Below are 20,571 nucleotides of genomic sequence, written 5' to 3' on the forward strand. Positions count from 1 at the left end.
TTGTTTGATAAAGAGGAGTCTTGTAATCACTACTGCAAAGCGGCGCAAAGTCTAGGATTACCCACGAACTGCACTGCGAACATGATAACAACAGTGAGCCTGCACCGTCACTATTGGCATTATCCACGTTTTGTTTGTTACGCAACAATCATGCTGGACAACAATGTTATGAGTTAGTAAAACTGAAAGACTCGTTTCGTAGCGTTCCGCGAACAAAGCGTTGAGACTCAAGCTTTGCTAGATAATAATGGAGCTCTTAGGTGAGGACTCGTTGCACATAGCGCTTTATTACGAACGTACGCGAGGCAGCGTTGTCACACAGAAGCGACGTGTTTGGTACCGCATATTGCGATTGCATCATACTTGCGTAGTTTAATAAAAGACTCAGAACGACGTGCAGGATTCAACCACCTTGAATCCCGGATTAATTGCTACGAAAGGTTTCCGACGGCTGGCTCAAGTTCCCACTGTTAATGAACTCCTTACGACTCCACAAGTCTGTACATGCGTTTCACGTGAAGCCCCGGTTTCCACGATAGTGGTCGGTTAATCGCTTCCAGAGTTGCCATTGGAGCCGGTTGCGATAAGTGGATTATATAAAAGCGTGCCTTTTTTCTTATTCGCGTTTTCCAACATGGCGGCCTATCTGACGTCAGCGCAGCCATATCACGCAAAGGTCGGTCATTTCTATCAGTGAGCTGACATCTAAGCGACACGTGCAGATAGGTTACCTCAAATATCCAAAGGGAGCATTTACAGTTTAGACCTAAAAAAATTTAGTCTTCCGTGTACTAACATTGCGGCTTATACCGATGACGAAATATTCATTTACAAACCGCACGCAAACAGCAGGTGACCAGTATCCACGTTGAGAAATTATGTAAGAAGCTTTCCTCTGCAACTGGGGCAATAACACGTACACGCGCTATTCTTCCGCTAAATATAAAACCAAATATATTACGCTTTGTTTGCCTCACAAATTAATTACTGCAGCTTTATGTAGCTATTAACAACTTAACAGAACCTAAACAAAATTCTCGTGCTACAAAAAATGGCTATTCGTCATATATTTTGTCTTGATTATCTATCTTCCACCCTACATTTTTTCCATCAGTACAAAATTCTTCATGTAAACTGTATGTATGAATAGAGACTCTTACGCTCACATTATTTTTCACCTGTCAGCTTTCGGTCACTTGTAGCAATTGTTGGTCCATTGCAGCATCACACTAACATCCCAAACACACGCAGTAAAGACACACGGCTCGTAGCCTTTTTCCGCACCAACTACAAGCTCCAGTCCTTACGTCATAATCTTCCGTCCGTATTAAACAAATATCAACACATCAAATGTTTGACACCTGTTGAACTGCTACCGCTTCTTTTCCAATTTGTAATGCAGTTTTTTTTCGCTACAGTGTTCTTATTCTTTCACAGGTTCCCTCCAATTGCTCACGAAGATTCCTTCTCATTATTCATGCGATTTGTGTCAATCTGTAACAAAAAATGCAGTCTTTGTGTACACATTTTCTACCGACCTACCTCTAAGTGTTTCTTTTTTTTTTTTTGTAAAGCTCAATATTTCATGTTAACCTTTTTTCAACATTATTATTAGTATTATCATTATTTAGTGATCTTGTCTATGCTGCCTTGTAAGGGTTGCCGGGGCCTCGTCAAGCTGTTTGATCACAGCTTTTAGCCCGGGTGACCCACCAGCCTTTCTGGTAAATAAAGATCAAGTTCAAGTTCAAGTTCATTTAGCAACTGTTCGTTTATGCTAATGAATGTTAAGTGTTCATGGAAAATACTTGCCCAGCTGTAAGCTCAGGTTATCTTCGCCTCTTGCGGCGTATACTTCCAATAGGTGAGGATCTTGGCTTTATCACTAACTATAAGGTGGAAGTAGCATTAAAAACAATGAAAACTGTCCACATTATCAAGAACACGTAGTCTCAGACTCAAACACCACAATACTGTATGTGGAAGGTAACGGGTTACTTCCTGAAAATTACTTTTGATTAGATGCGCCAAGTATTTATGAACGTGGTGCGTTTACTCCTGTTTTATGTTTTCTTTAAGACACGCTTGTAAGCGCGCCCTCTTCTCCACTCGATCAAGAAAATTTTACAACCACGGCATTTCATTATCAGTGGGGAAGCAAAATCCGTCTCATTCAACGTAAGTGACGAAGAATGGCTGGCGTGTGATTTTTATAAACGCGGAATCGGTCGAAGAAAAGTGTTGGGGGGGGGGGGGGGGGGGGGGGGGCTTCAGTACAACCTTATCTAGAATAAGTGGGCGTAAACATGCGCCACCTCCCAGCAACTAGCAGCACCCCTCTCGGCTACTCATCACTGATCTTGTCTCCCAATGACCGACGAAGCTTCATACGACAGCAACGGAATTGCTGAGAAACCTTCTTCCATAGGAAACTAACTTCCTTAGCCACAGCCGCAGTGCGCCGGGCCGTATTGTCGCGTATTTCCGAGTTGCATCATCCGACGGGACTTCGACGCGGCACCAAGCTGCAGGCAGCGAGCCGCTAAGCAGGCTTGCTTGTCGGAGTCGCGCAACGACCGATCGAAGCTTCACGCCTGCCGCAAAGTGCGCCCGCACGTTCCACCACGGCACTCGCGATGGCGGCACATATCGCAGGTCGCCCGCGCAAACCTGCGCAGCTCCCCCTCCCCCTAGCGACCCGCCTTTCCCGTTCCGCTCGTATGTCTTCCTTTCCCGAGGGGATTGCATCACAAGGTGTCCGAGCAGGGCGTGACTGTGGGTCTGGACCTCTGGCCTGTCAAGGAGCGCAGCCGGCGGTGGGGCGCGCAAGCTTCAACTCGACAGCTGGGGGAGGACCCTGCATCGTTAATGTAAACCTAGGGCGCCCTCCTCTAGCCCGTTATTGTAACAAATGGAGGCTTGAGTGGGCCTGGGCTGTCACTAGAGTAGAGCGAGGCAAGAGAGACGTCGTATGTCGGGCGATGTCACCGACAGAAACAGTGTACCCGCTAGCTCAGTTAGTTGTCGGGACAGAAGCGTTCAGGGCACGGTTTTGAGCTTCTCGAGCTTTCTGATGCAGGAGTTAGCTTTTACGCTTCTGCAGTGATTTTGATTTGTTCCTCTGCCCTATCAACGGGCATATCTGACTACCGGACGCCGCTCATCGACGCGGGCATTTCCCCTGAAACAGCCTGAAATATACATGGAGGTGGGGTTTTCCTCCCCATGTCACGCACAGCGCCATTGTTCCGGAATAATAGCGTGATTCTACACCAATGTCATTGATATTCTTTAAGCCCTTCGTTTCTGGACGATCATTATCCGCACGGTGTGGTGTCTTTGTTAACGAGGTGATCGGTCGCTCGTGAAGACGGGGGATATTCGAACAAAAAGAACAGCGTTGACGTAACACCGTCCCTGAAATGATGATCATCGCATGACGCCGAAATGTAAAGGTAGTACTGGGAAAGCTGGCACCGTCGGCAAGGGCATGTGTGATCCTTATTTTTAACGACTGGGCGAAGTTGCCAAGGGATGATGTGGCATGTAGCCAGTTACTTCGTAAGCAGTGTCATTGTTTACATGGCGTCTCAGTGACTGCTAGAAAGCAAAAGGCTTTGCACTACTCCTGTTACACCACCGCACCTTTCCCGCTTGACCATACCATGACATGAATTTAGGCCACAAGGCTCAAGAGGCTATGGCGACCTTCTCTTATATTGGCAGTCATCGCTCTTTGAGCTTTGTGGTCTAAATCCATGGCATGGTATGGTCAATCGGGCAAGGTGCCGTGACGTCAGAAGGAGTGCAGAGGCCTTTTGTTGTCAGAAGGCACTGGTCGTTCTCCCGAACCTGACACGTCACAGAAGCACTGGATGACAGGACGATTGGCGCACGATTTCGTAACAAATAAACCAGGTGGGAAGGCGGCAGTGAGCGGCAAGACGTAGGGCAGCAGCGGTTGTTCTGTACCGTCCTTTCTTGCTTTGCATCGTTTTTGCCTTACGAGATGTTTAAGTGTTGACAAAGTTTCAAGTGGGGTAATGAAGAAAAGTTCACAATTATTTGCAACCACTTGCTTGGAAACTGACATACTGAGAGTTACTCTGCGTTGGCAGCCATACACAAACAGTAGCTATTTGAATAAATTGCAGATACACCCATAGAACGTTGGGTGCAACAGCCAGAGTTTCACACTAAAAACCCATAAAAGGTAGTATATTTCAACGAGGCTATCTAAATCGTGTAAGAATGCGTGGACGCATACACCACGAGAGACACAAACGTTAGAGCGCAAAGCACTACAGCTCAAATTTTTGTGTTTTTGGCTACTGTGTCCACCTATTCTGTCCTGAAGGCTCCACAAAGTATTCAAGCGTCAGTGTCACATCGACTAGTCCGTTGTTGTTGTTGTTCTTGTTCGCCACTGATGACATGGCACACACCCACGAGGGGGGATTGGCCAGGGTTTCCTGAGGAATGCCATGAAGTGCGGTCGAAATGATGGCAATGTTAAGGAGGAAGTATTTGTTCTTGTTTTTGGCTCGGAAGCAAGGGCACATCCCGACGGTGGAGATTTGGCCAGAGTTTGGTGCAGATCCAAAGAGGAGAAAAATTCATCAGGACTTATCTCAAATGGTTCTTAAATATTTGTCGTTGTTGTTTATTTTTTTTATTCGAGAAGCGTGCCATGAGGCATAAGTTGAAAAAAAAAGGAAGGGCACATACCGACACTTGGGGATTGGCCACGGTGCCTTGTACAGACAAACAATCGTGAAACAAGGATTCATTTAAGGTAATCGAGGTTGAATTTTGTGCATGAAAAAAATTATGAATCATAATTAACAAAGGTGTGTCCAAGAAGCAATGATGAAATTACATAGGTAATCGCAGACTGGTTTTAAGACATATCCCCTGGCGCTTGCCCCAAAAAAGAGAAGACACGGAATAGAAAGAGGAAGCCCTATCCAAGCAAGGATAACCTGCAGATAAGCTTTTCGCTGAGCAGCAAACCATCGACAGGAGAGGAGAAAGTGACTAGTGTTTAGATTTCGCCACATGCTGCACAAAGGTTCGACAGAGAGAACCCCGATCGGAACCAATATAGACTTAGCCGTGGAATCCTGCACCGCAAGAGAGTCATAAATACCCCGCATTGCCGTGAACACATAAGCGCACACTTCAAGGGAAAGCCAAATGTTGAAAATCCGCTGCAGCAAGGAGGGGCTCATTACTCAAGGAATGCAGTTGCAGGAACCGTTGGAAGCGGGCTGTTGTCAACAGCACAGTGTTGAGAGTAAATGGTACCACAGGTCCGCAAAGGGCAGAATTGGCTAAAAAATCAGCCATCACATTAACATCAATGCCGCAATGTCCTGGTATCCAGTGAAAGCGCACTTCTTCACATGAGGTAGAATAAAAAATCTTAGGGAACGGCACAGCAGTTCCTCGAGCCTTCGATTGCAGTCAGGACAGAAAAGCTGTCAGCAAGTATAATGACCTCACTAACGTTGCAAAGGACTTTATGTACGGCCAAGTGGACCGCTAGAAATTCAGCAGCGAATATAGGCGTATAATCAGGGGCCCGAAGGGAGAAATTCCAATCAAGAGACCTGGAATAAATGTCAATAGCTGCATTTTCCTTTTGCTGAGAAGCATCTGTAAAATCCGATCATTGTTCCTTTCTACTTATTCGTCTCTGCTGCTTTCAATCTCATCTGCGCAATGTAGATAACCTTATCCTCTTTACCTACGCGGCTATGTATGCAGTGCACGTTTGTGAGTATATAGGCGCTGGGTAATGTTATGCAGGTGATTTTCGATATAAATTAATATTCAATTTAGCGCAGCAGTACGACACAAAAGTGGCGCCCCGAAAATGCGGCGAGAAAGGCCTAGAATGAATTTAAGAAAGAAAAAAAAGAAGTCACCACGTGCGCGAAGCTGCCCTACCGCGAGGCGAGGAAGCAGAAGAAGGAAGGCTCGTGACGCTTGAGGCCGCAGCCCGCCGTCCTTATTCCGAGAAGAGCAGGGCGGCGAAGGACGCCATTATCTAGGCAGCCGAGAGTATGGCTTCAACGCGCAGCCACGTCCGGAGGGCTTCCTGCGCGGACGGTGTTGAGCTCAGTACGCTGCAGCCGTCTACAGCGATCGCGCAGCGCCCACCTCGACCGGGCAACGAGGCGAAGGACCCACCGAGCTCGGTGCCGCCATCACCGCCGCTTCCGGAGGGTTCGCGTCCCACTTCAGTCCGATCCTCGCCCCAGGCTGCGACTTCGGTAGCGACTTTGACTTCGACCTGGTGCAGAATCCTGCCGTCTCCAGGTCAGCAGAGAGAGCCTGTCACATATTCGTCACGAGAACTTAAGCGTGAGCGCATAAACAATGCACGCCTTAAGTATGAGCTGTACAGTTGCAGAACCTAATTAGGCCGAACAGGTGTCGCTATTATGTCATCGCTATGAAGGATGGGGAAAAATCCGGGAGTTTTTCTTCTTGAGCTCCGGATGCACTGCAGCCATCCAGGTTGAAGACTAAGAAACCGACGCGCGTTTACTACAACTGCACACTTTAGAATACTGGTTTATTTAAGAGTCGTAGTTCAACGCATGCAAGAGCGTCCCAAAGGCTTGCTTTTAAGCCAAGAATTTACAAAGTCATGGAATGAGCGCAGCATCGGTGTCTGTCTTTGATGTTTAACATCGAACTTCCAGGAGGCTGTCTAGAACTATTTTGCTGCCTCCCTTCTTCCTTCTTGTTTGGCGCGAAGTTGTTAGGGATCAGTTAGAAAACATTACCCACATCTATTTTTGCTTACTTTATATCTATGAGGTTTGCATTTGTGCCTCGTATACATCACGGCTTAGTACGAACGTTTCTCTGGTAGCTGGGGGTCGTAAGCCGAATAAAGTCGCCAGTCCCTGCTTCATCACGATCAATTAACACTACTGCGTTACACAAAAGGATGAGGCATCTCTCAGAGCACGGGCGGCCTTCGGGACGCAGAGGGTGGCGACCCTCCCGGCGGTGCGGAAGCAGGCGGCGGCCCTCTGGAGGATCCCCGTGCCGACGTGCTACTCTCGGTGGCGTGCCTGCTGTCGGTGCTGGTGTTTCTGCTGGCTCTCGCCGTGGCCCTGGAGGCGCTGCTGTTGCGCATGCTCAACCTGGACGGACCCCCCTCGACGCAGACCAGGGCTGCCGAGCGACAGCCCAGGCTACAGAGGCACCAGCAGCAGGTGCGCGCTCTCGCCGCACCTCAAGCATGTTTCTCTGTACAGGAGGCAGCATGCAGCTGTCTGAGTAGCTTGTAGCCAGTAGCTCTGCACAGTGTTCAGTAGCCTTGACTTTCTTAGTGCGGTAGAGTTACCAGGCGCATTTTCCGACTTCGGGCATACGTCCCTGAAGCCTGCTTTGTGGCAAGCGGCCCACATGGCCACCGAGCTGTGGGCAACCTGCCACACCTGGAAGGCCTTCACCTGGGTAGCCCTGGATGAAGGGCACTCCTTGGCGAAAGCGTTCAAGGTAAATTCCTTCAGGGGAAAGACCTCTAGAACGAAGGCTTTTGCGTTAAAGGCATTTAGGTAAATTCATTTAGGTAATAAAAATAATAATTGGTTTTTGGACAAGGAAAATGGTGCAGTATCTGTCTCATATATCGTTGGACACCTGAACCGCACCGTAAGGGAAGGGCTAAAGGAGGGACTGAAAGAAGAAAGGGAGAGAGAGGTGCCGTAGTGGAGGGCTCCCAAATAATTTCGACCACCTGGGGATCTCTAACGTGCACTGACATCGCACGTCAGAAGCCATTTTCGTAAAGGCCGTATTAGTAAAGACCTTGCCTCTCGGTTAAAGGTCTTTAGCACGTAAGGACCCTACTTGCCTTCCGTAACCAGTGCTACTACACGATATTGCGCGCTTAGATATGCTAAACCGTCTGCAAATTTTTTTTATTTTTTATTTTTGCTGTGGTCCACGTTGATGGAATGGTAGGCATTAACAAAATAAATCGCTCTGTTCTGCCGAACTGCAAGGAAGCCTGTAATCTATTTTAATTCACAACCTGAACAGCAACAACGGCGCTTAAGCTTGTAATTTCATTCATGACGTTTTTAAACTCTCAGCCTATACAATGTCTACTTGCATGAACTAGCGCAACAGTGCATATACGGATGTTGAATATAAATCGATTCATGCAGTCCTACATAACAGCGATATTTCTCACTCCTAGTGAACCTTGTGCACTGAATGAAGATTGCAGGACGGCAGTGTTGCCCAATATGGACAAGGTACATTGTGTAAAGATTCAGCTGTGCAGTATAACAGCCTGACTGATCAGCCTTCTGCACATCACTGGTGTTGTCCTAAATCCTTTAGGCCCACTTCTGTGCCTTCAGTAGGCACGTACCCTGAAAAAGTTATTACTACGCCATGCAAAGAAATTCGAACTAATCATATCTTTACAGCCTTTGTCAAAAACTACTGGCAACTACGTTTGCATTTTTGCCTTGCTGTAGAGCCCTATAGCACTCCTAGCACTCCTGAACCCTGGTGTGGTCAAGAGGTGCGGAGCACAGGCGTTATGAAACCAGCCACACTGTCGAGCCCACAAGGAAATCCAGAGGCCTGCTCATCTTGCACAGAATGCACGTCGATGATATGCAGTGTTTACGCTGGCTACCTCTCTGAATAATCTTGATTACTGGGTTCTAAGTGTCGCACATAATGGACCATATTAGAGAATTGTTATGATGGCAACAATGTGCCGAAGCTCTTAAAGCGAGCCAGTTAAGTAACTGCATAGCTTGCTTGCGCATATTTGAAAAGAAAAAACAGACAGGAAGCAATTAAGGTTTTTTTTCTGTTGCATGATCATATGAGCGCTTAAATAAACGCGAGACGCTAGATGCACCGAGATCTTTTTGTGTATTCATCTGCCGCAACTTCTTATTTGTGCTACGTTACAGATGCACCACGAACAGAAGCCCGGCGTCGGACCGGGGCGCACGCCGATGCCGTCTCTGCCCAGCAACGCGTACCAGTCCAGCCGCAAGATGTTCTGCGTGTATAACGCAGCGCCGCGAGATGCGAGCAGCGCACGCCAGGGCTACGGACTCGCCTCTTTTCCGCACCAGCTGTGCACCGACATCGTCCTGTGCTGCGCGGGCCTGGAGCCAACTACCATGGAGCTCGACTTGGACGCGGCGCAGGCACTCCACTTCGCGGCACTGCGCCTCACCAACGCCAGGGTGCGCGCAAGTCACTTGGCCCAAAACTGTCCTCTCTCTCCGCGCCTCATCACTGCAACACCTTTGTAGCAGGATTTGTGATAATGCAGCCATATCAGGCTTGAAAGACACTCCTCATGGATATCCTACATGAAGCCACATTCAAAAGGCAGCCTATATTTTCTGTCGGGTTAGGTAGCAGTTGGCTGCACAACAGGGCACTCGTGCTTGAATGGCTTGAAGAACTTAGAATTCAGAAGCCTTAAACAGTGCACATAGGTTGCGGACAGGGCTGTCTAACTCAGGCGGCCACGTTTTGACGCAGCCGAAATGCGAAAGACAGACAAGTGCTGTGCGATGTCAGCGCATGTTAAAGATCCCCAGGTGTTGGAAATTATTTCGGAGCCCTCCCCTGCAGCACCTCTCTCTCTCTTCTTTCACTCCGATTAAAGGGGAAAAACTGGAATAAAGTCACTTGAACTTCGCACGAAGAATGTCTAAAAGCGATCATACGCCGTCGTACGCACCGGGTCTAGTCCCTGTATACATACAAAAGTGCGTGCCCTTCTTGATCTGGTAGCGCATCATCTTGCTTTTCCGTGTGAGTACACTTCATACTCCAAACCTCCTGATTTGGTACCGCACACAATGCCAGTGCTGAACCTATGCCTTCCCATAGTCTTAAGTCACTTGGTAGTGTAACACCATTGTTCAAGTTGTGCGTACATTTCTAACTTGGTGGCGCACTCACTCAGCTTCGTCTGTGGCTGTGTGTGGGCGGCGACGAGCCACGCAGCCGGGGCTTCTTTCGTGCCGCTGAGGACGCCGAAGCTCGCCGACGTCTGGTGAACGCCGCTATCGGCTGGCTCCAGGAGTCCGGCTTCCAGGGCCTGTTCCTCCACTGGGCACCCCAGGGACCCCGGCGCCCGCGACAGTTGGTCCGCATCCTCGCGCCCCTCAAGGTGAGATTTTGGCCGCTTACATCTGCAGTGGCTCCTCTTGTGTAGTGAGACTTATTGTAGTGACCATTTAAGCCAAAAACTGTCATTGTTTTCTAGTGACACAATCGTGCTAAATGCGTGGTTTAATATTGTCACCGAGAGCCGGCCGAGCGTTATGAGAAAGGGCAGAAGGGCACACCAGGACTAACACAGCAGGCATACTCAGCCAATCCGAAGGGATGAAGACATCCGGAAGCCGCTCACACCTCTGCTTAAGAGAGCAATAAAAGTTTTTTCCTCCTCCTCCTCAGCCAACCCACGCTCGAGCAGGGGAAGACGAGGAAAACCAGCGGGTACTGCAGCATTGCATGGCGGCACCAGTAAATTGCCAACAGTGTGGCAATATGCGCAGCCTTCTCAATCATAAATGTGTACTTGAAACTCTCCCTTCAGTACCTCAACAGTTTGCAGCTCAGTAGGCGCACACCTCTTGCGCGATCAAGTCCTTTCTGGAGGCAGCTGTCTACTGAAAGCGACGCGAAGTTGTCGGCGGTGAAAGCTGTAATCTTGTCCTTGGGTGAGGGTATAGCGCTCCAGGATAATAAAGGTGACCCATTGAACCTCAGCCTAAAGCCATAGTCCAAGCCTGTCGAGACGAACGTACCTGCCACGCTAGAGTCCTAACCAGTCTTTTTTTAATGAATGAAAACAAACATGTACGATTGTGTATATAGCTTGGGGCCGCCCTGTGTTGCTATCGTTTCGGACGCCACCATGCGCGGAGGCATCTCAGGACAAGCCCTCTTCCGTGGCAGGTGGCCCTTGACCTGACTGGCCAGTCGCTGGGCGCCGTGATGCCGCTGGACGAGGAGCAGCGGGCACGATTTGACGCTCCCGCCGTGGCCGACCTTCTTGGGCGCCACTCTGTGCTCGTTCTGCCGGATGGGTCCTCCGGGTGGCAGTACAACCGCACCTTCCTGCCCTACTCGCAGGAGGTATACATACCGCTTTATTGCCTTTTCAGTGCCGGCCAGTGGGCTAGTTGGTTATTCGATTAGAGCTGATTATTGGCACTGCGCGTAGCAGTACTCTATAGACCAAAACGAGGCAGGAGCAGCGCCTCCCCATATCTGTCTTCGCGCTGCAAGTACTCTCCGGGAAAAAAGTCTTCAGGAGACGTCAGCGGTAACCGAAGCCGATAGCTCAATAACTGATGGATCTAGTCCACACTTCTGCTGGTGAAACTCTGACTCGCGCACTGCTGTGTAATAGCGAAATGTGATCCCCCTTGAAAAACGTGGCACATATGAGACGTTTATGCCAATAGTCATTATCACCATCGGTGGCCGCGTTTAAAGCCAACAGTTTGTGATTCCATTTCAAGTTACTTTTATATCAAACACTAATACGGCCAAATTTAGAACACGCATCATCAAAATGGGACCCCGCACAACCCATTTTCATCGATGCTTAAAATCTCGTCGGAATCGGTCAGCTCGCTTCATCCTTTCCAATTATTCTCGCACGACTAGTGTTTATTTAATGAAATCTAAACTTGGTCTGACTAGTTTCGCAGTTCGTAGACATATTTCACGCCTCAGTTTTTTCCACAAAATTTTCTTTCATAACGAGACACTAAAACAATTTTTTTTCTATACCATCATATGTATGAAGTACTGATTATCCGTATAAAACCGCCATCCCAACTTGTAAAACGAATGTGGCTTTTAATTCTTTCTTACCGAAGACTAGCACTGAGTAAAACCCCGAATATCGCCTGCATTGAAGACGCGTCATCCTTCAAGCCACTTATCACCAAGTGTGTCATCGAACAAGCGTCTGCATCATGATTTTTTCGTGTTTTTTTGCCTTCTGCCTGTACTTTTTACTATGTATTTTTTTTTCACCAACCCCCTCTATAACGCCCTGCGGTCCTGAGAATATTGTAATAAATAAGTAAATAAATAAATAAATACATTTACGCGGTAACAGCAAAGCCGAACTATACTAGCGAAAATAGTTCATAGGATCGGTCACATGCTCTGATAACCTCCAAGTCAGTAATTCTTAATTACTGTAGCGATCACAACATAAGGCGCTCTCTCCACATTGGTTCATTATTGGTAAATACAGCCTTTGTCCGTTAAGTTTCGAGACTTTATTTTCTTGTCTAGAAATGATTCCCCAAAACAAATGTTTGTGCTTATGCGTAGCGCCATCTTTTCAGGCTAACCTGAGCTATTTATGTTAATTGCTGTGGTAGCGGCTAGATGGCACTATATGTAGAAAAATACGTTATCACTAGTCCTTTGCGCATTCTACTGTGAGTGAATGTAGAGAGATCGACGTACACCTCGAACAGCGTGTAAACATAATATTCTGTGTGAAGCTTGGCAACACCGCCACACAGAAGTATGAGCTCCTTCATTACGCTTACGGCTACGAGACATTATCGCGGGCGCGGGTTTTCGAGTGCCACAAGAGGTTCGTTTTGGGGAGAACGTCTGTGGAAGACGACACAAGGCAGGGGCGCCCTGCAACCTCACGGAATGAAGGCAACGTGGTTCGGATCGGGGAAGTCGTACAACAAGATCGCACCATTACAGTGCGCATGCTATCAGATGCTCTCGACATTAGTAGGCCAACATGCCACCAGATTTTGCGTGAGAGCTCGGGGAAACGAAAGCTGAATGCCAGACTTGTGCCGCACTCCATCACACAGGACCAGAAGGACACGCGGGCATCAGTAAGCGCTGATTTGCTCTCCGAGGCAAAGAAGGATGCTGCGTTCGTCGGCGGCATCATTGCTGAAGACGAAACATGGTGTTTTCAATACGATCCTCAAACAAAGAGGCAGAGCGCCTAATGGCGGTACACAAGCTCTCCGGCGTCAAGAAAGGGGCGGAGACAGAAGAACAAAACAAAGGCGATGTTGATAGTCACAAGGACTGACGGTGAATCAGGAGTCTTATATCCGCGTGCTTCAACACATGTGTGATGCACTGCGACGCCGTCCCCCTGACTTATGGGCATCCGGACAATGGAGCCTTCTCCACGATAACGCAAGGCCGCACATTGCTCTCAGCATTACAAAATTTCTCTCTAAGTACAGCATTACTGTACTTCCGCATCCGCCATACTCGTCTGACCTCTTTCCCATGCGAATTTTTTCTGTTTCCTTGTGTGAAGAGAGCCCTAAAAGGTCGCTGGATGGGGAGCGTGGAGGCCATTCAAGACGCCACGACAAAGGAGCAGACAGCCCTGACAAAAGAAGCGTTTTTCAACTGTTTCCAAGACCTCAAGAAGCGTTGGAAGCTGTGTATAGACTGCAAGGGACACTATTTCTAAGGGGTGCTGCACAAATGATTTCAATGTTAAACGCATTTTTTTAATGGACTCAGTCTCGGAACTTTACGGACAAATGTTTTAGGTGCAAGAATTACAGTAGCCACCTCTTGCATCAAATGCTTGGATATTCAGAATATCGTGATGCTCTTTTAAGGGCGTCTGTGCCCGTGACCTACATTTAGACATTCCATCATCGCAACAGATGCAGTGCATAATGTGCGCAATGGCTGTGAAAACGGTGCTCGCTTCTCCCAGGTTGTGGAGCGGTACGCGCGCGCGGCCGACGAGCTGTCGCACGAGGCCTGCTACCTGGTGACTCTGTGCGGCACCTCGCTGGCACTCGAAGACCGCGATCAGTGGGACCTGGGAGACCCGGCCCGAGGGCCTGGCACATTGGGCAACGGCACCCAGTCGGGCCTTGCGGCACTCGACGAGGTCTGCAAGCTCCAGTGGGTCGGCTCCAAGGTTAGCGAGATTCGATCACTGTATCAGCTTCGACCTACCAAAGGCTACTCAGATAACTGCCAGTTTCTCTATTTAAGCTAACTCACTCACCCTCATAAGGGACGCCTGTAATTGAGCGTAGTTACCAAAGCCACATGTCTGTGTTTCATCACCACGCAAGACCTTGCGCCGATCAGTTGAAACTATACTATCGGGTATTGGCGCGTAGGGACTGTCTAGTCCTCCACACCAGTAAGCAAAAACTTGAGCGAGGCAACTAAGGCAACTATCTATCGGACAAACGGCTAAAACCGGTTCACCGCTCCTCTTCCCAAAGGGCATACATATTCGGGTTGAAAGAAATCTTACGTCGTCGCTCGAGGGACTCTAGAGATGCATCCGTACGAAACTTGCTAGTCGGACGAGTCTGTGCATTTGAGGATTGCATAAAACGTTCATGTAAAGTAAAGAGGCCAGTGAATTCTACCGGCACTGTGCCTTAACCCTGAGACTAGACCTAGAGAACCTCTTCTCTTCGAGAAGGCGCTTTTCCTCGCAACGACTCCCGCACTACCAAGACATCTGGAACGTTCCAAGGACGAATACTTAAGTCTCTATACATTTTGGTCATGCGCCAGGAGGCCTCTGCCTCCTCTCCACCCCTCGTTCCTCCGCTCGCAGGTGAAGCGCTACGGGACGTACTCACGGCGAGGGACCCAGTGGGCGGGCTACCTGACCGCGAGCACGCTGCGAGACCTACTGGTGGACCTGTCCAACGCCACCAGCTCGCTCGGTGCCTCCACCTGCCTCGGAGTGGCTGACCCCGAGTGGGACGACTTCGCGGGGAGGTGCCGACCGGGACACCCCTTCCCGCTCACCAGAGTGGTCGCCGCTGCGGCGCTGGGAATCAAGGTGCGTGTGGCTGATAAGGACTGTCGAGGCGATGGCTGCAGACTCCGCCTTTTAATCTACAGCCGCACGAAGGCAGAGCCGAGCGGATATGTTTTTATAATGCAGCGCTGGAATACTTTCTGCACCCAACTAGATGGGCTGGTAGTTTTATGCTTATTTACTAAAATGACGCGTATTTTCTCAGTCGTCGTAGTGTTCTGCAATCGTAGTTTTACTGTCATCTTTCTAATTGCGAATTCGCCATATGGCGTCTCATGCTTAAAGGGAATCTGAAATGATTTTCACCGAGGTTAAGAAAAACGCAAGAGCGATTGGTAATCCATTACTCCTCACCACACCGCATGAATGTTTTTGAGCTAGCTTCATCAGCACCAAATATACATGCGAATGAAAGTGACGCTCCCTATCTGCCCACTTTCACACGCAGACCACAAGACAAAAAACTAAATAAAGAAAACAGGTTAACACTATAGACCTGTTCTTGATTACGTCACGTAGTGACGCCGCGGTTTGTTTACTTTGGGAAAGACGGCGAGTAGTGTCTCCGAAGGTACTCGCAAACATTCGGCAAGGGAAATTCGAAACCATGTACGCGCATGGCCTAGGGGCTCGCGCAGCTGCACGAACAGATGACTAGTGTACGTGATGTCACGGTTGCAGCTAATTATAGTTCATTGATCTTACCGTTGCGAAACTTTCCTTAGGGTTCTTGTATTGAAATTTGGCCTTTTGCCATGGTCAAAAATTCTGAGCTTACCTGGGTGTCGATGCACCCGTAGTCAACAAAGCGAACTGTGGACAAGTTACAAACACCGAGATTATTCATAAACGCACTAGCTCGACGCAACAAACTAAGTGTACCACAGTAACAAAATTTTGATGTAACAGCTCCAAAAATAAACTTCAAGCTAAAACACGCAAAAAAATCAGCTCTTCGGACGATAATGTCAAACTGCGACCGTTTTTATTGGCCACTTCCATATGATGCCATCATCATTAAACTTCGTCAAAGTGGCCACTGGGACTAGTTATATTTTTAGCGGAGCTGCCCCACTGGTATGATGTGAGAGCTGTGTAGCCGGTGGCAGCGTCTGATTGTTTGCCGCTCACCTCGGCGGTCAGCGGTCCCGTGACGTCACGGCAGCGAGAAATAATTCCAAAAGCTGTCACTACGCGATGAACGATCGGCAGAAAACCGGAGTTTTAAAAATAATAAACAAATCACAGGCTCCGTTTCAAGGACGCATGCTCTATGTGAATGCTACACAAGTCCTTTTATGCAGTGAACACATCTACCGTGAATCCTGAGAGACGTTGCATGGCCCCTTTAAGATCGCATCTCAATCATCTTGAACACCCCGTAAATCCCGCGAGTTATTTTACTGCTTTGGTCACGTGCACGAGGCGACCGCACAGCAGATGTGCACAAACGCGTACCGCCGCGCAAGGTGACCTGTCCCTCCTGCCTGGATAATACGGGCAATACGGGATGCGCAAGCCCCTTTCAATTAAGTGGTGGCCTTGTTGGATTTCTTCGTCCAGGCCCTGGCTGAAGACGGTGCGGATCCGACGCCTTCGACACCAGCCAACGCATCGGCGGCCACAAAGGTCGCTCGGGAAGGTCCTTCCACGGGGGCTTGACCGAAGGCGGCCCCATTCGCGACTGCCTTCAAGTGCAGTTTATTACGGGCGATGACTGCGCATACAGCGCAGTGCTGTTTCTGATTATTTCTTTCTCCGTTTCTTGCTGACATTGACAGTTTTGTTTTCGTTCATAATTAAACGCACTGACTTCTATATCAAATCCCTGACCACAGAAGTGCGCATAAAGATAGAACTTCGGATAAATATAGAACTTCGGCTCCCGCGTTGCGGAAAATCTGGCTTCGTTGGCGTTGTGAGCGAAAACCCCCCGGAAAAACATCGTAGATGGGCCACCTAGGTCACGTAACCTTGTGGCGTCATCACAAACTTCCCACGAGATTGTGAGAAAACCACGCACTGTGGAAGGTGGCTCTTAAATTAATGATTGGTCGCGAGAGGTTGCTCGGGAAGAGCAACCTGGGTCGTACAAGCAGCACTGGTAGCAGCACCTGCCATCGCAGCTATGGCAGTGGCGCATCGCTTAATCTCTGCACTACTGTGCAAGGAGTGGTATGAGGACTCCCAGCGACCTATGAATGTAAAGTGGAAATTGACCAACTCCTTTATATATGGACATCAACCTCTTAACGCTATTGTAGCATATCCTTAAAGCAGAGCTTAAGTGTCCCAATTTTATTGGCTGTTTTGTACAATCGACACTCATGGAATATTTTGCGCTCACCCAAAACAGATATGTACTACACGTAATCACCCGCGAGTCGAAGTGTTCGTGCAAGTTAGTATGAACACCACCTACTGGGAGGGGTTTGCGATTGAAGTGTGTGGGGCCGTACTTGCGTACTAAACGATTCACTACAGCTAGACAATGCTGTGGACACTTAACATGGTATCACTGAGTAGGACCCAATTTCACAAAGGCTTTATTTAGCCTATTATTGGTGTGCGTGATTGGCTGGTGTACGTGCACTGGCCAATCACCGTCTGTGGCCATAATTCGCGCCTCGAACCATTCATTGAGCCGGTTCTGCAGCGAGCAGCAAGCACCTCTGATCAGCGAATGTCAGACTTAGAGAGTTTGAGACTATAGACTGCAAAGGGCTGCGCTAAGTCAGGCGCGGGCTTCATGGCCGATGGCGTTGTTAGCTGCCAAGAGTTCGTCCACTCTGTTGCCCGCCGTTCACCTACGTGGCACAAATTCTTTCAGTAGGCACCACGATAGATCCGTCGAAATATCACAGGTGCCTCCATGACCTGGTTCGTAGTGTGAAACGCCGCCTCCTCTTTGGGCGAAGGGGGCCCAGTGCCATAAGCAAAACTGCTTAGCTGTAAGGTCATTTAGAACTGCAACCAGATATTTAGGTATGAATAACGCCGGTTAGATTCAACGGCATAAAATCGTGGAAACGTAAAGGTGAGTAGGTGCTAAAATTTTCTGTTGTGAGGCTAGCAGTGCATCCTCTCAAAGCAAATTACAAGTGAATTCACATGGTGCTGTCCCTACAACTTGCACATCGCATTGATGGTGCTCGCTCAATAAAGCATGGAATATGGAATACGCCGTTCACTTCATTTGACTGTGATCACCTAAGCAGCATGGAAATGGGTGCATTCTGGCCGCTCAATGTCTCGAAACATTCACTGTGAGGGAGCAAAATGAGTTTCCCGTCGCATAAGCAGTGCTATATAAGCTGTGCCTATAGCCTCTGGCCGCAAAGGGCTAGACGCAGCTTAATGGGGAGAACGCCCGCTTTTAAACGACGTAAAACAATTCTGCGGCTCCTGCAGAATATTCTCTCTGTTGCAGAGTCTGAAGACATACGAGCTACCTCAGCAAAGTTCATATTCGCGATGAGATTCGTTACAACGCAGTGCACAAAAGCAGTGCCGAGACCGCACACAGGAAGTCTCTGCTATGCATATACTGAAGTAAACCTGTTAAAATTCGTTGATATAAAGACGTGACTTATTCAACACTATAAGAGAGTTCAGAGAACTTGCGTGTCTGTTACAAACTAGAAAAAGAGGAAACAGTGCCCAACGCGGCCCGTAGAATCAAAACGACACCAAAAGAAAGCACGTGCTTAAATACTTGCAGCGCCGGATAAAAATCGGGTCGCGTGCATATGTCGTCCGCATGTCTTGACTGGACGCGGCAGAGAAGGTATTGGCTCACGCGCCTCCTTTATGGTGCCTAATTCGAGCACTGAGTCTCGACGACTCGGGAGCCAGTAAAATCATTCTGGTTTCGGTCCAAACGGCCACAGCATGGACGATTTGCTGCGCGTGCTCGTCCTCACGTGAAGCTTCAGGTCGCCACTGGGGGACTGCGATAGGCTGTCTGGTTCGAAGTCATCCTCGCTGAGCGCGCTAGCTGGCGTTGCGGCAAAAGATTTCCAAGCTTTCGAGGCATCAGTGCCTGTGCTTGAAGCATGCACTGCAGCTGTGTTGTGAGGCCGTTGCTTGCCGCGCTCCTTCTCTGGCTTCTTGACTGATGGGGAACCTGACTGGCCGCGCTCAAGCGCAGAAGCTTCCACGTCGAACTTGCCATCGGAGGTCGCGTAATCTGGGCTGGCAGCTTCGTGGGACCGCTTCTTTTTCCGCTTCCATTCCCTGCTCCTGCGGCCGTGCATCTTCGTCTTACCTTTGCTCTTCTTGTGAGAAGCCTTGAAAACTGTCTCGTTAGACCGCGCATCAACCTGAGACGACGGCTCATCGGTTCTGCTTTGCACCAAGGTCTCAGTGGTAGTTGTTTCCTGGGCCGTGACCTGGATGCCGGAGGGCGCAGCACAAGCGGGAATGGTGGGGGGCTGCCCAGCTTGGAACGGGTCAACCTCCACCAGAGCCAGACATGGCGCTTTCTTCATATTTCGCTCCTGCTCCTCGAATTCCAGCAGAAGTCCCGACGTTGAGAGAGTGAAGGAGCCCAGCGAGGACTCGGTCACGAAGCTGACGGAGTCAGAGTGCAGTACCTCGGGCACCCGCTTAAGCCTATCATTGCGCTTCATGTGGCGTGGTCTAATAATAGCCGCTTTATCGCAAGCGTCTGCATCGTATTCGGCCGCCGCTTCCGCCGGGACTGTCACATCAGATTTTGTCGCCGGCAGGCTTCCACTGTTGATATTTGTGGCAGGTGGCATTGTAGCCGGACCATGTTCTTTATCCCTGGTAGGTCTGAGTGTCATGAATGTTTTTTTATGTAGATCCGAGGTCTCGTCAAGTCGCTGGAGACTCCAGTCCTCTTGCATGGCGAAAGCTCCCTCGAATAGATAGTCAGGGGTCGTTCTGAAGGGCGTGCGTGATGCGGACGTTTGTGACTCTTGGCTGTCGGCAGCAGTTTTTTCTGCAGGTGACGCAACAGTAGTGCGTGGTTCGCTGACACTCCTGCTCATAGATATGTCTTGACAAGCCGGCAACAGTCGTGCACCTAGAAACTGCCTGCTTGAGCCTGCCACATCAGGGCCAGAACTTGCCAACGCATCTATTGCAGTGTACGTGGCACTTTTACAAATGTCGCTGCTCTCTGTTTTAAGCTGCGCTGTGAACGTTGATGTTTCCTCCGGTAGCTGCAGCCAGTCTTCACCAGTGGGCAAGGAAAACTGAGGCGGGTACTGCAGTGAAGTGGACCACGGAGCTGCAGCGCCGCTTTCCATGCGCTTTTCTTCGGAACCTTTCGAGTTCCCAACTTCAGTCTTGGTTTCTTGGTTTTCAGTTGCTTTCAGAATTTCGTCAGTGGCTTTAGTAGACGATGGGAACCACTCTAGGGCTGGCGTCATGGTTTCTGGCTTGTAGCCGTCGCTTTGTTGACCGGCTACGCTCACCGGGCTCGCGGGCGCGGACGCAGCGTTTTTGGTCGGCGGCCCAGAAGTGTCTACGGCGGCGGCGGACAGCGTGTCGCTTAAGTCGGGCGTGAGTGGCGGCAAAGAAGGTCCACCGCGTCGGAGTGGGGGTGAATACCGCGCCAGAGGCGTTGCTCCCACCGATCGGACCTTGCCCCCAGCTGCAGCATGCTCAGTTCTGAAGCGAGACAGGGAGTCCTTGTCCCACGGAAAGAAGGACGCCTCGGCATCGTCGTCTTCTGCCTCGCCAGCGCCGCTCGA

General features: G+C 49.3%; 1 protein-coding gene across 1 annotated transcript; it reads left to right on the plus strand.

Moving 5' to 3' along the window:
• The first annotated feature begins 5,995 nt into the window (after positions 1-5,995).
• Positions 5,996-16,554, plus strand: LOC144124247 (chitinase-3-like protein 1). Its single transcript, XM_077656889.1, has 8 exons — positions 5,996-6,324; positions 7,006-7,235; positions 8,964-9,245; positions 9,980-10,186; positions 10,981-11,160; positions 13,769-13,978; positions 14,639-14,869; positions 16,412-16,554. Exons 1-8 carry the CDS (start codon positions 6,069-6,071, stop codon positions 16,508-16,510), a joined length of 1,695 nt encoding a protein of 564 aa, XP_077513015.1. The 5' UTR covers positions 5,996-6,068; the 3' UTR covers positions 16,511-16,554.
• The last annotated feature ends 4,017 nt before the right edge of the window (positions 16,555-20,571 follow it).

This window comes from Amblyomma americanum, chromosome 3, assembly GCF_052857255.1.
Source record: "Amblyomma americanum isolate KBUSLIRL-KWMA chromosome 3, ASM5285725v1, whole genome shotgun sequence".
NCBI classification, from domain to species: Eukaryota; Metazoa; Arthropoda; class Arachnida; order Ixodida; family Ixodidae; genus Amblyomma; species Amblyomma americanum.

Excerpts from the sequence above, each read along its gene's own strand:
- LOC144124247 (XM_077656889.1), top strand. The coding sequence starts at position 6,069 with ATGGCTTCAACGCGCAGCCACGTCCGGAGGGCTTCCTGCGCGGACGGT. Across the intron at positions 6,325-7,005 it reads CAGAATCCTGCCGTCTCCAG|AGGGTGGCGACCCTCCCGGC; the intron begins GTCAGCAGAGAG and ends TTCGGGACGCAG. Across the intron at positions 10,187-10,980 it reads GCATCCTCGCGCCCCTCAAG|GTGGCCCTTGACCTGACTGG; the intron begins GTGAGATTTTGG and ends CTTCCGTGGCAG.